General features: G+C 54.9%; 1 protein-coding gene across 1 annotated transcript in view; it reads left to right on the forward strand.

Annotated features, from left to right (window-relative positions):
* Positions 1 to 12,367, forward strand: part of DGAT2 (diacylglycerol O-acyltransferase 2) — a 32,187-nt gene extending 19,820 nt beyond the window's left edge. Inside the window, exons 3-8 of the mRNA XM_037038395.1 lie at positions 303 to 410; positions 802 to 872; positions 6,825 to 7,029; positions 7,859 to 8,033; positions 9,285 to 9,487; positions 11,158 to 12,367. Of these exons, the coding sequence (XP_036894290.1) occupies positions 303 to 410; positions 802 to 872; positions 6,825 to 7,029; positions 7,859 to 8,033; positions 9,285 to 9,487; positions 11,158 to 11,312 (917 nt within the window). The 3' untranslated portion in view covers positions 11,313 to 12,367. The remainder of the gene's footprint in view (positions 1 to 302; positions 411 to 801; positions 873 to 6,824; positions 7,030 to 7,858; positions 8,034 to 9,284; positions 9,488 to 11,157) is intronic.

Below are 12,367 nucleotides of genomic sequence, written 5' to 3' on the forward strand. Positions count from 1 at the left end.
AGGGAGCAAAGTAAAAGCCGAAAGGACAGCTTCACAGGAGGCTGAAGTCTGCCTTCTCCGATGCCATTGCCCAGACAACAGAGCCCACGTGCCCCTTAGTGCCAGCCCGCGGAGCTGCAGAAGGGCAAGAGGCTCATCTCTGAGTCTGCTCCTCCCCGGGTTATGCCCATGGCCTTTGTTGTGCCTAGCTTAGTGCCGTAGTAAACGCTCACTTAGTCACTCGGTGAGCCTTTGCCCAGGGAAGCCGGAGGCCCACGCAGGGAGGACAGCGCCTGACCTGTGGCCTTTTGCTTGCCCACCAGGGGTGACCTGCACCGTCATCCTCATGTACATATTCTGCACTGATTGCTGGCTCATCGCCGTGCTGTACTTCACCTGGCTGGTGTTTGACTGGAACACACCCAAGAAAGGTAAGGGCATGGGTCTCCTTGCCCCACTGCCTCGCCCTCAGAACCTTCCCTCTTGCACAAGCTGAGGTTCCTCATTGTGGGTGTTGCCTCTTTTTACTTAATACCTGTTATGTGAGACATGTTGGGCTAGACCAGGGAGTGGTTGGGGTGGGGGCTCTAAAACCACTGCTGGGGCACCATCCGGTCCTCATCGGAGCTCATGCTCAGTCGAGGGTTGGCCTCACGTGAGAGGATGAACGTGGACAGGGGCCCAGTGGGCAGGGGGAGAAGATGCTGCCTAGGGCGATAGTCGCCCACCTCAGGGGTTCACACTGCTTCTGTCTTGTCTTACCCAAACGTCCCCCTCCCCTATTCCCACTCCTTCCCAACACTGTATTTTGTTCTCTGGAAGGTGGCAGGAGGTCAGAGTGGGTCCGAAATTGGGCTGTGTGGCGCTACTTTCGAGACTACTTTCCCATTCAGGTAAAGATTTTCGGATATTATCTTCAGAGGGTGGGAATGGCTGGGAGATCTGAATTTGAGCCTTAACCTGCACATCCACAGTGACCCACCCATGCGGAGTTGAACCATGTGGCATCTCTCACTCAGAGCATCTGTTTATGCTCTTTCCCAATTTATGCAGGATTTGAGCAATTTAGGGCACACATCATGCCATACCAAGCAAACAGAAAAATCAGACTTGGGGGGAAACACACTAGTATTTTAGCCATAAGGGTTAACATGGAGTGTGGTGGTTGAGGTTCAGCATTAGTTCTGAGCTTCCTGGCAGCCAAGGCAAAGGGGGAGACAGGATAGTTGTTTGTTCTTATTTCGGGAAAGGAAGAAGCAAGAAGCTTGCTCTCTCCTTGGGGAAGCAAGACTTGATCTAGCATTTGAACCTAAAAGGTGTTTCAGACACGGAGATCCTGAGTGACCTGAGGAGCAGGTGTAGCAGCAGATGTTATGGCCGTTGGTGTCTGCCTTTCAGTGAATGTTCAAGGCGTAGCTTAACATGTGAGGGCATTTATCAAGAGCAATACTTAAGCAGTCTAAGTTGATCTGGCCTGAACCAAGGATTTCACTGAACCAAGTATAATGACCGGTGTGAGGGGCTTTCTCTCTTTCTGAAGCTCTTACAGAAATACCACACACTCTCCGTCGGCCGCAGGTGGGTCACTAGCGGTCCTGGCCGTGGGAATTGAGGCCCAGGAAATTCGATGTGCAGTGAAGGAAGAGTGAGACCCTAGTTGCTGAAGTGCTGGGAAGGTGGCTGGAGGAGCTGCTCCTAGAGCTCCACCCTCACGATCGCAGCACTGAAGAGGCAGGGAAACAGTGGGAACACAGGCCCCTGGGTGTGCGGAGAAGACTCTGGCGTGGACCAGGAGGGTCTCTGCTTACTGGAAGACTGCTAGGAGCCCGCCGTTTCCCCAGGGAGTCTCCTGTAAGGGGTACTAACTTTCCCCCTTGTTTTTTTTTTCCCTTTGGTTCCCAAACGATAAGACAAAGTTTATTTAGAAAGTTATAGAGGTAGTAGAAGTGAGCCAGTAGGGCTGCAGAGGCTCAGACAACAAGTTACAGAGGCAGAAGAAGGGCCCTTGGGGTTTAGGAGAAAGGCAAAGGTAATGCACCTGGTGGGAAGAGGCGGGGGAGGGGAGAACACAGATGTGTGCCGCCCCCCCGCCCCCCCTCCCGGCCTCAGGGAGAGCACCGACTGTATCCCTTCTGAACAAAAGAGGAAAGGGCAGGTCAGAGTAGCAGAGCTGACTGAGGCTAGTGAGGGGTAGGTTCCAATTGCTGTCTGGCCTCAAAGCCTGGGCCCTTCCCACCACAGCGCTCTGCCTGCCCGGGCAGCAGAGCCTTGGGAGGGAAGCATGGACACTGAGGCTTCCTGCCACATTGGAGGGCCGAAGCAGGAAGAGCCTGGCCTGACCCTGGGTGAGGCACCGCCCCTTCCAGGGTTCAGTCTCCTCATATGAAACAAGTTCAGACCAAGTTGGTCTCTGGGTTTCCTCCCCGATGCACCATCGGCTGCTCAGGGTCCTCCACACCAGTCTTCTGAGCGCCCACTGTCTCTTTTCTCCGGGGCCAACCTCCAGGTCCTGACAGAATAAATGGTCTAGCTTTAGTCTCAACTCCATCCCCCTGCCTGTGGTCTGCAGACTAGCTTGGCAAGGCAGAGGCATCTAGACCCCTGTACATTTGGGTGACACTTGTGGGTTGTGGATAATTCTGTCAGAATCCTGCAGGGGAAAGACCTGTCAGGCCAGCTCAGCCAGCACCCCAGCCCCAGCACACCCTAGCTGCTGAGGGAACCCAGCAGAAAGCGGTGGGGTTTCCGAGTGGTGGCAGCCTGTGAGTGTGAAAGTGTGCATGACGCAGGGTGGTGTGTGTTTGCTGTTCTGAGTCAGTGACTGAGACATCCTGGCATGCTGCCTCGGGGAGGTGCCTGGTGACCCCTCCATTCCTTCACTGCACCCAGTATAGTGGGGCTCCCCCAGAGCCAGCTCCTGCCCACCCCAGCCTGAGCCCACATTTTCCAGAACCTTCAAGGTCAGGGTTCTCCTCCCTTCCGCTGACCCCATCTCTCCCTCTGTGAGGAATTCAGGGCTGTTGTTGCTGTGATTGTGTTGCATCATAGGACTCAACCCTTTCATTTTGGAGGTGAGGAAACCGTCCGAAAGAAGGGCAGGGACCAGTACAGGTTGCACAGCGAGTCCATGCCTGTGCTAGTACTGGAATCCAGGCTCCGGGTTCTATCCCCCTGAATTCCTACCGCCCATTTCTCTGGGGGAGGTTCAGTCCCAGGTTTCCCCATTGGGTTGAGCCCCACCTCTCTCTGCTTTGCTGTTGGAGACGTGGGGTGAGTTCTGGCTCTGTCACCCTGAGCATCGGTCACTGCTCCCTGTGCAGGGCTGGACATGGGGACCCATGAGAGTCAGCCTGGTCCCTGCCCTCACATGAGCTCACTGTCTAATGGATCCTGCTAGACTCTGTCACTCTCTGCCCACGGGACCCCAGGTGCACTTTTTCAAGCTCTCCAAACCCCGTTAGTCTTGTGTGCAAAGTGGAGCTGTGCCTGTGATAAAAAGTGGTGAACCATGGCTCATTGTGAGGAACCGTGGACTTGGTTCTCCCTACTGGGGCCCTCACCGCAGGGGCCAGGCCCCACTGTTCAGGGTGGCCTGCCCCACAGGGGGCCTCCTCAAGTCTGACAGCCCCCTCATCCCAGAAGACGGTGGCTGTGGTCAGACTGGAATAGGCAGAGGGCCACCCCCATGGAGCTTTGCCCATCTGAAAGAACCAAAGCAAAACCCAGTGTCCCTTATCACACCTCTGTTCCAAACAGTCAGCTGGGAGTTGGAAACGAGACAGGTTTGGGTTGGCTCTGGGAGGCTCCTGGGCATGAGGACCAAAGCCACACCGGGCCTCAGGCGGGCGGGCTAGGACACTAAGTCTCAACCTGGCCTTTGCTGTTGCCTGACGGTGACCTTGTCCAGGCTCGTCTTCCGCCATCAGGGCTGACGCTCTGTGGAGAGTCATGTTCGGCCCTCCTGTCTCACCCCTTGTCCCCAGCCTCTCGCCAGCAGTTGCGTAATGATCTGTAGCTGCCCGCAGCTGCCCGCTCCTGTGTTAGCCGCCGCCTGACTGTTGGCCTTCCCCAGCAGTGTCTGGATCTAGAAAGGATTTTTAGAGAGGGGACTACGAAAGACTCTGAGCTTAGAGTCCTCTGTTTGTCCATCTGCATCATTTCATGACAGGCCTACTGAGGCCCAGAGCAGAGGGGCTGCCCCGAGTTCCCAAAGCGGGTCAGTGTCAGGGCTGGTACAGGAACCCAGGCTGTTTGCTTTAGGAGCCAGGTTCTCACTCCAATGGCCCCGCCACCCGGCCCTGCTGTGTGAGCCCTGCGAGTGAGTCTCGGCTCTACTTCTGAGTTTCCCTCTCTGTGGGGCCAGGGTGGCGCATGCCTGTCTGAGCATCTTCCCTGTCCTGAGAGACAGAGTGTGAGGAGTGACTTGCCAGGAATGTGTCCCAGGCTCACATGAGCCAGTGGGCCTGGCCTGGCTACCCCCCTTGGACCGAGACTTCGTTCTAGGAAACAGGGCTCACAAACGCAGGCTTGTCAACAGAGCCTTTTTTAGAGGTGTCCTTCTTCCTTTCTCCAGGATGGACACTCTGTCCAGCCCTGAGGGGAGAAGACTGTGGGACAAAGACAGGTCAAATCTGTGTCAGGCGCCTGCACGCCTCTGGGCACTGCACCAACACCAAGGGCCGTTAGTCTGCACTGTGCGCCGCGGCCCCCCCTTTAACCAAGTGTCCCACCACACAGGCTCGGGGGAAGGGAGAAATGACTTAAAGAGCCAGCAGGGCTCCCACTAGATGACACACCGACAACCCAGGCCCTGGGAAAAGCGCAGCCGGGTGGCCTCGTGAGGAGTGGGGAGTGTTTCCCTGGGCTCCCCCGGGGAAGCAGCAGCTTGTCTCTCTGGGCCTCGGTGTCCACCTCATGGTGGAAGGAACGGCCTAGAGCTTCCAGCCCTCTCAGGATCAAGTTTCCAGTGCAGTACTAGCTGCTTGAGCTCTTACCTCAGTGCCTGCCTTTTCCGGGGCAACTGGCACAGGTGCTTTTTCCTTTCTAGCTTTGCTGAGCGTTAACATGGTGGGCAGCCCTGCTCTTTAGGAGGCAAAGTCTCAGAATGACCACCTTGCAAAGCTCAACAAGCTGGGCTCCCGTTGGACCCTCCCACTGTCCCCACACCACGAGCCACAAACCAAGCTGCTGCTGCTCCCCATTTGTGTAGCTGTCGGCTGAGACTTGGTCGGGTTTTTGAGCAGCTATAATCTGCTTGCCAAAGATGAAGTGGGAGAAAGAGCAAGAATATCTCCAGCAACAGAGAGTGGAGCTCAGCAGGGCTTGCTCACGGAGCTGCCCCCGCTTCCATCCCCTCCCTGAGGCCGTCCCCTGCCACGCCTCACCCCCAGCCAAGCACAGTGTCCTTCCCTCAGCCAAGGGGTTCCTGCATCTGGGCTCACGGAGAGCCTGGGCTCTTCATGCTCTGCTGATGGCCAGCAGCTCTGCACCAGGGTGTGCAAGTGGGCACTTTCCAACACCACGCGCAGGTGGCTGCGCCGACATCTCCTCTTTAGAGAGTCAGGGAAGCCCACGGGACCAAAATATTCACATCCCTGGGCCTAGGAACTGTATTTCTAGAAGTTTGTCTCAAGAAAATAATGAGTTATGTGGATAAAACAGTGTTTATGGAGGCATTATTTCTAAGGGAAATTTTGGAAGCTTTTTAAAGGTACGGCAGTCGGAATTTGATTATAGTTCCATTACAGGTAGCACAGCCATGTGAGAGAATGATACAGTCATGAGAAGACATATGGCTGAGGAATTTGATAAGGAAAAATAGATAGGATATGATAATGCTTGGTGAGAAATTATATAAAAATGGTACCAAGGACATGACTTCAGTTTCGTATGTGTGCATATTTGACTAGAAAAGAGGACTCGGCACATCAGAGGGTTTAGCTGGATGATGGGAGAAGAGGTGCTTTTGACTTCCTTATCTTTTTCTTTTCTTTTTAAAAAATTTTCTGCATTTTGAAAATTCTCTGTGATTATTCATTATTTTTCTAATCAGAAGAAATGTGATGTTTTTCTGAACAAAATACCGCACCCTCCACCCCTCTCAGCACCCTTGCTCCGTCCTGTGTGTTGCGATGCTGGGCAGGTGCCTCTCGGGGCTCAGGCTTTAGGGAAGGAAACCTCGCACCCACCCCCTAACCCTAACACCAGGCCGGGGGTGGCCTCTGAGGAAGCCAATCATTCTTTAGAGCGTCCCAGGATAGCTTAGTGGAAAGTACCACAGGCCAGCTGCCCAGAGGTACAGCTGACTCCCTCCCCCTCCACCCCCGTCGCTGGCACGTGGGCTGTTGCTTGCCCTTGTCCTTCCTGTATCAGAGCCTGAGCTGAACCTAGCTGCCTGGAAGTTTCCATTCCATCTAGCCGCACCATCCCCTCTCTGGCCAGACTAAGGGGCTTGGACTCTATCCCAGTGGGAGCCAGAGAGTTATAGGGATGGCACTGGGAATAGTCACTCTGGCTGCAGTGAGGAGGATAGGCCCAGAGCAGGGGAAGACAGGAGGCTGGTAGAGTGCAAATAAGAGAACCTGGTGTGTTTGGCTGGAGAAACAAGTGGGTCAAGGGAGAAAGTTTCCCACCCCCTTCCCAGGGACTCGAAATCCAAACAGCAACTGGCGAGCATGAGGCGCTGTGGCCCCAGTGATGAGAGTACGAGGTCACGTGTGGAGAGTCGCTCCAGCCTTGAGGCCCGCAGTCCCAGCGGGTATGGCAAACCCAGCCTCTCTGCCTTCTGGATGTGCCCCAGACCCCATCCTGGCTGGTTTCTTCTCACCTGAGGGTGTTCCCTGCAGCTGGTGAAGACTCACAACCTGCTGACCACAAGGAACTACATCCTGGGATACCACCCCCATGGCATCATGGGGGTGGGTGCCTTCTGCAACTTCAGCACAGAGGCCACGAGTATGAGCAAGAAGTTCCCAGGCATCAGGCCCTACCTGGCCACACTGGCCGGCAACTTCCGGATGCCAGTGCTGAGGGAGTACCTGATGTCTGGAGGTGAGAATCCATCTCTGCTTATCCTTACTGGGCTCCCCTGCCAAGGCCTGAGCCGTCTCACTGAGCGAGGTGACAGATTCACGTGGAAGCCAGTACACCACACCATTCCTGTGCTTAGAGGTGCAGCCTGCTGCAGGTGCGGGGGGGGCAGGGGGGACAGGAGAGCTGTTCTTGAGGTCTTCAGGATTCACCTTGGATAACATCTTCCCTAGAAAGCCTTCTCTGGCCCCTTTTCTGGGTGCCCCAGCCCCTGTGCTGCCCTTTGAACAATCTGATCGTTGTCTATGTCTCTGCCATTATTCCCTGGCCTGTGACCCCCAGCAACCTGATTCATGGGGCTTCCCAGCACCTGGCACCAGCCTGGCAGGGTCAAGACCTCAGATAGTATTTGCCAAATGATTAAGTTACCCAACCAGCCTTGTGTCATTATCCCCATTTTTCAGATAAGTAAGCCGAGGCTCAGGAAGAGGACAGCTTACGTAGGGCCACGCAACTTCTAAGTGGCTGGGTTAGTCTGGGGCCCGAGTCCAGGGCTCTCCCTGTTTCTTCGTGGCTGTGAGGGTAGNGGCACCAGCCTGGCAGGGTCAAGACCTCAGATAGTATTTGCCAAATGATTAAGTTACCCAACCAGCCTTGTGTCATTATCCCCATTTTTCAGATAAGTAAGCCGAGGCTCAGGAAGAGGACAGCTTATGTAGGGCCACGCAACTTCTAAGTGGCTGGGTTAGTCTGGGGCCCGAGTCCAGGGCTCTCCCTGTTTCTTCGTGGCTGTGAGGGTAGGCAGCGCTTGCAGGGGCAGCCCTGACTGTGTGTCCCCTCTGCCCCCCAGGCATCTGCCCTGTGAACCGGGACACCATAGACTACTTGCTGTCAAAGAATGGGACTGGCAATGCCGTCATCATAGTCGTGGGGGGCGCAGCTGAGTCCCTGAGCTCCAGGCCAGGCAAGAATGCTGTCACCCTGCGCAACCGCAAGGGCTTCGTGAAACTGGCGCTGCGACACGGGTAGGTGCCTCCCTGCACGCACACATGTGCACATGCATACACACTTGCCCGAAACCTTGCCTGGAGGCAGGGCCCAGACTCCAGGAGGGCAGAGAAGAGAATTCACCATCCTGTGTGGGGCAGGGGAGGTCAGAAAGCCAAGTTTAGTGTCTTACTGGGCAAAGGTGCAGCCTATTTGCCCCAAGCCCTCACAGGTGGGCTGCGAGGCCAGGTTCATATATGGGACAGTGCCCTGGGGACAAAAATGTGTCATGCTGCTAGGAGAGCAAGAGACCAGAAGTGAGGCTGGCATGGCTGGAAGCCGCAGGGAAGGCTTCCTGGAGGGCCGGTACTGAGGACATGCAGGGAAGAGCTGGGCAGCTTGGATTTCCTGGAAAACCAGAGGCACGTTCTGTGCGGCCACCTGTTTGGCACATTCCAAATGACAAAGCAGTGCATTCACTTCCAAGTTCCCTTTGATTCCCAGCAGTCTTGCTGGTGCCAACACCCCCATTTCCCACTGGGGAAAACTGAGTGGGGCTAAGTGGCCCAGTAGGGGTCATGTAAAAAGAAGAGCAAGCTCTTTGGACTCCAGGTCCAGTGTTTTCTTCCTGTATCTAGGCTCCAGGCCACCCCTGGAGGGCAGCCTTGGGGTGACAGACTTCTAGCATCTACAGACTGGAGTGGGAAAGGCTGCAGCCTGCAGTCACATACAAGTTAGGGATGGCACTAGCCATGTAGGTCCCACCCATCCCTCCTCTCTGCCCCCTCAGAACCTTATCTCAAGCTTCAAAAGAGGCTGCTCTTCAGGGCCCAGCCCTGTGCCAGACACTGGGGACACAATCAGACCCCATTCCTGCATTCAGGGTAGGAGGAAGTGGGGAGGCACAGACAGCGACAACACAGTGTGCTGAAGGCTGTGACGTGGAACTGAGAGAGGCCTGGGTTGGAGGTGGGACAGGGAGAGCTTCCCAGCAGAGCGAGGCCCTGCAAAATGAGAGAGAGCAGGCGTTCTGGAGCAGGGCTTCACCCTCCCCCTTGCTTAGTGGTCCCAGAGCCCTGATATGCTCCCTAGTCACTAACTGGGGGCAGAGGGGTCATCTAAACCTGGTAGTGAGGGGACACATGGTTTGGGGTCCCAGGGTGGGGGGGTTCTGTTACAGCCCTGAGGGGGCTTGGCTGGGGCTTGGCTGGGGCCCAGGCCTCTAGGGCTGACAGGAGGAACTGAAGCCAGAGACTGGGGAGTGACAGACCTCGGCCTGTTTCTTCCAGAGCCGACCTGGTCCCCACCTACTCCTTTGGAGAGAATGAGGTCTACAAGCAGGTGATCTTCGAGGAGGGCTCCTGGGGCCAGTGGGTCCAGAAGAAGTTCCAGAAGTACATTGGCTTCGCCCCATGCATCTTCCATGGCCGAGGCCTCTTCTCCTCCAACACCTGGGGACTGGTGCCCTACTCCAAGCCCATCACCACTGTCGGTGAGCCTCCCCACCTGAACTTGGGGTGCCACAGCTAGTTAGTGGGAGAGTTAGGATTCAAATCCAGGCCTCCTGGCTCTGATGTCCATGCTGTAAACCATGAGGACATGTTAGGCGCTGCCACATGGGAGTTGGTGGCAAAGGGATGGGTAGGTAATGGGGTGCGTAGTGTTATCACTGTGAGCCAAGCTGCACTGGGTGAGAAAACAAGACCCAGCCGTTCTGCGTTTGCAGAGCCCTGGGGTCTGTCAGGAAAGATCTTGTTCAACAAAGGTCAATAGGGGGTATGAGTAGGATGTGTGGGGTGCTCTGGGGGTCAGAGTGGACCCCAGGGAGGAGGTGACTTACACTGTTAGCTAAATAGGAATTGTCCAGCAAAAGAGGTGGAGGGAGCAGAGTGTTTGTCAGAAACAATGGCCTAAGGGAAGTCCCTACTACAGCAAGACTTTAGATTTTTGAGGAACAGAAAAAAAAAATCAATGTGACTGGTGCATAGTCCTGTGAAAAGTGTAGCAAAAATGCTGCATTTGGCCTCAGCTGGGTTGTTTTGGGTTTATCTGGGGCCATTTAGAGGATTCCAAAGAATCATCTTTTGGAGGCATGTGTGTGTGTGTGTGTGTGTGTGTTAATGCTTCACAAGCTGGAGACCACACAGGAGCAAGCAGGCCACTAGCCATGGACTTCAGGGGCCAAAGGTCACATAGATACTTTGAATTTCAGAGACAGATATTCTGTTTGGGACTTTACAGAAGGAACGACTTCCTGCATCTTGGTCCATGGGATCCAGAGTCACCCTGGACTCCCCTTATGCACCACAAGTCCCATACCAGGCCCCGTCTCTGTGGGGCAGCAGATGCATTCAGGCCCAGGGAGGACTGGGCAGGAGCAGGGGCCTGTGGGCCTCGCAAAGGGATGGGCTCCACCTTAGGAGTGGAAGGCTGCTTGAGGGTGTGGGGAGGGAAGGTTCAGATTTGCATTTCAAGTGATCCTTGAGGCTGCTGGAGAGAGAATGGATTAGGAAGGGCAGCAATGGAAGCTCCAAGACAAGTGGTAGCTGGTGGCTGGAATCAAGAGAATGGCCGTGGAGATGGAAGGAGAACTTAAGAGAAATTTCAGGAACGTCTTTGACAGGATTTGGTCATGAGTTGGGTGTGGAGAGGAAACAGGATTAGGAAATAAAACAATGCACAGATGTCTGAATGTTGGTCTCCTCCCTGTCCTGCCCTTGTCACACTTCTCAAAGCAAGTCACAGTTTTGCGGGATCCTTAGCCAAGTCCCCTGAGGGAGGATTCTGTATGATAGGTGAGGAAACCGATCCTAAGAGAGGGGAAGAGACTTGTCCAGGGCAGGGCAAAAGCAGAGCCCTTCCCTGGTCCCCCAGCTCTTGAAGGAGCTCCCAGCCAAGTGTAGGGGGTGCAGCTGGGGTTCATCCCGCTTACTGCCTCGCGGCTCTGTGGCCTTGGGCAGGCCCCTCCCCATGCTGTGGGGCCTCAGTCTTATTACCTGTAGGAAGGACAACATGAGGCAGAACATGTCCAGCACAGTTACAGTTCCTGGCACATGGTCGGCACCTCGCACAGGGCTGCTGCCGTCCACATCTTGGTGAATACCCGGGGAGGGTGGGCTGAGTGGCACTGACTAACCAGGGGCCTCTGCTCCATCCCTGCAGTGGGCGAGCCCATCACCATTCCCAAGCTGGAGCACCCCACCCAGCAGGACATCGACCTGTACCACGCCATGTACATGGAGGCCCTGGTGAAGCTCTTCGACAAGCACAAGACCAAGGTTGGCCTCCCAGAGACCGAGGTCCTGGAGGTGAACTGAGCCAGCCCTCGGGCCAGTGGCCGTGGGAAGCCGACTGCACCTCGCATTCTACCAAGTTCTCGAGTGCTTCTTGTTCTGTAAATTTGGAAGTGTCATGGGTGTCTGTGGGTTATTTAAAAGAAATTATAATACTTTTGTTAAACCATTATAATACTAGGTCTTTTTTAAGAAGGAAAAAGTTATTATTTCAAGCTCTTTCACTTCTAGTTGGTCCTGTATTAGGTGGTGGCTAAGACCTCTTGGCCTTTAGGGTTTCTCAACCACTCCCTCTGCTCCCCTCCCTGAAATTACGGAGAAAACTCAGTCCCAGTTGACTGGGGAGGAAGAACAGCCCTTAGAGACTCAGGCTAATGCGGTCATTTGCTCATTGTCCCCGGAGGATGAGGAGCAGAAGCCACTCTGAACACAAACACCTCTGTTCCGAGCTACCTTGACTTGACTGCAGGGCTAGTCCCTCTTACCAAGGGGGAGCCTTGAAGGGCACAGTCGTCCCTTCCTGGAAGAGTGCATTGATGAGCATCTGGACTGTTGCAGCCTGACTCCCCTTTCTGCCACTTCCCACACCCCCAGTCTTTTGCAGCTGAGCCTGGACTGGCCTTCGGAGAGACGATGGGGGTGGGGATGATCCTGTGTTGGGGAGCAGGGCTGTTCCAGATGCACCGTCTCTTGGATTATCCAGCTACCACATCCTGGTTGGAGTGATTGCTTTTCCTCAGGGGGCTGATGATGTGGACCCAGCACAGAGCCAGCCTTGGCCCGAATCCTGTACTTTGCAGTGGCCTCCATTTGGTTAACCCACACCTCCGAGAGTGGGTGTGAGGAAGGGGGCCCTCTTCCTGTTCCCAGAGGAGTCGGGACTTCTGAGCATCAGACTGGTTTCAGGATAGGAGGCCCCTAGACCCAAGCCTCACATATATGTGCCTTTTTGAGAGAATGGGGCCAGGGAGGAAATTCAGCCCCTCTTGTATGTGATCTGTGTTCTCTTGATGAGATCATTGTACCATGTCAGACTTTTGTATATTCCTAAACAAATAAATAAAAATGAGTGTCCTCTG

The sequence above is a fragment of the Sturnira hondurensis genome, unplaced genomic scaffold (genome assembly GCF_014824575.4).
Source record: "Sturnira hondurensis isolate 20B ecotype Veracruz unplaced genomic scaffold, ASM1482457v3 Scaffold0024385, whole genome shotgun sequence".
NCBI classification, from domain to species: Eukaryota; Metazoa; Chordata; class Mammalia; order Chiroptera; family Phyllostomidae; genus Sturnira; species Sturnira hondurensis.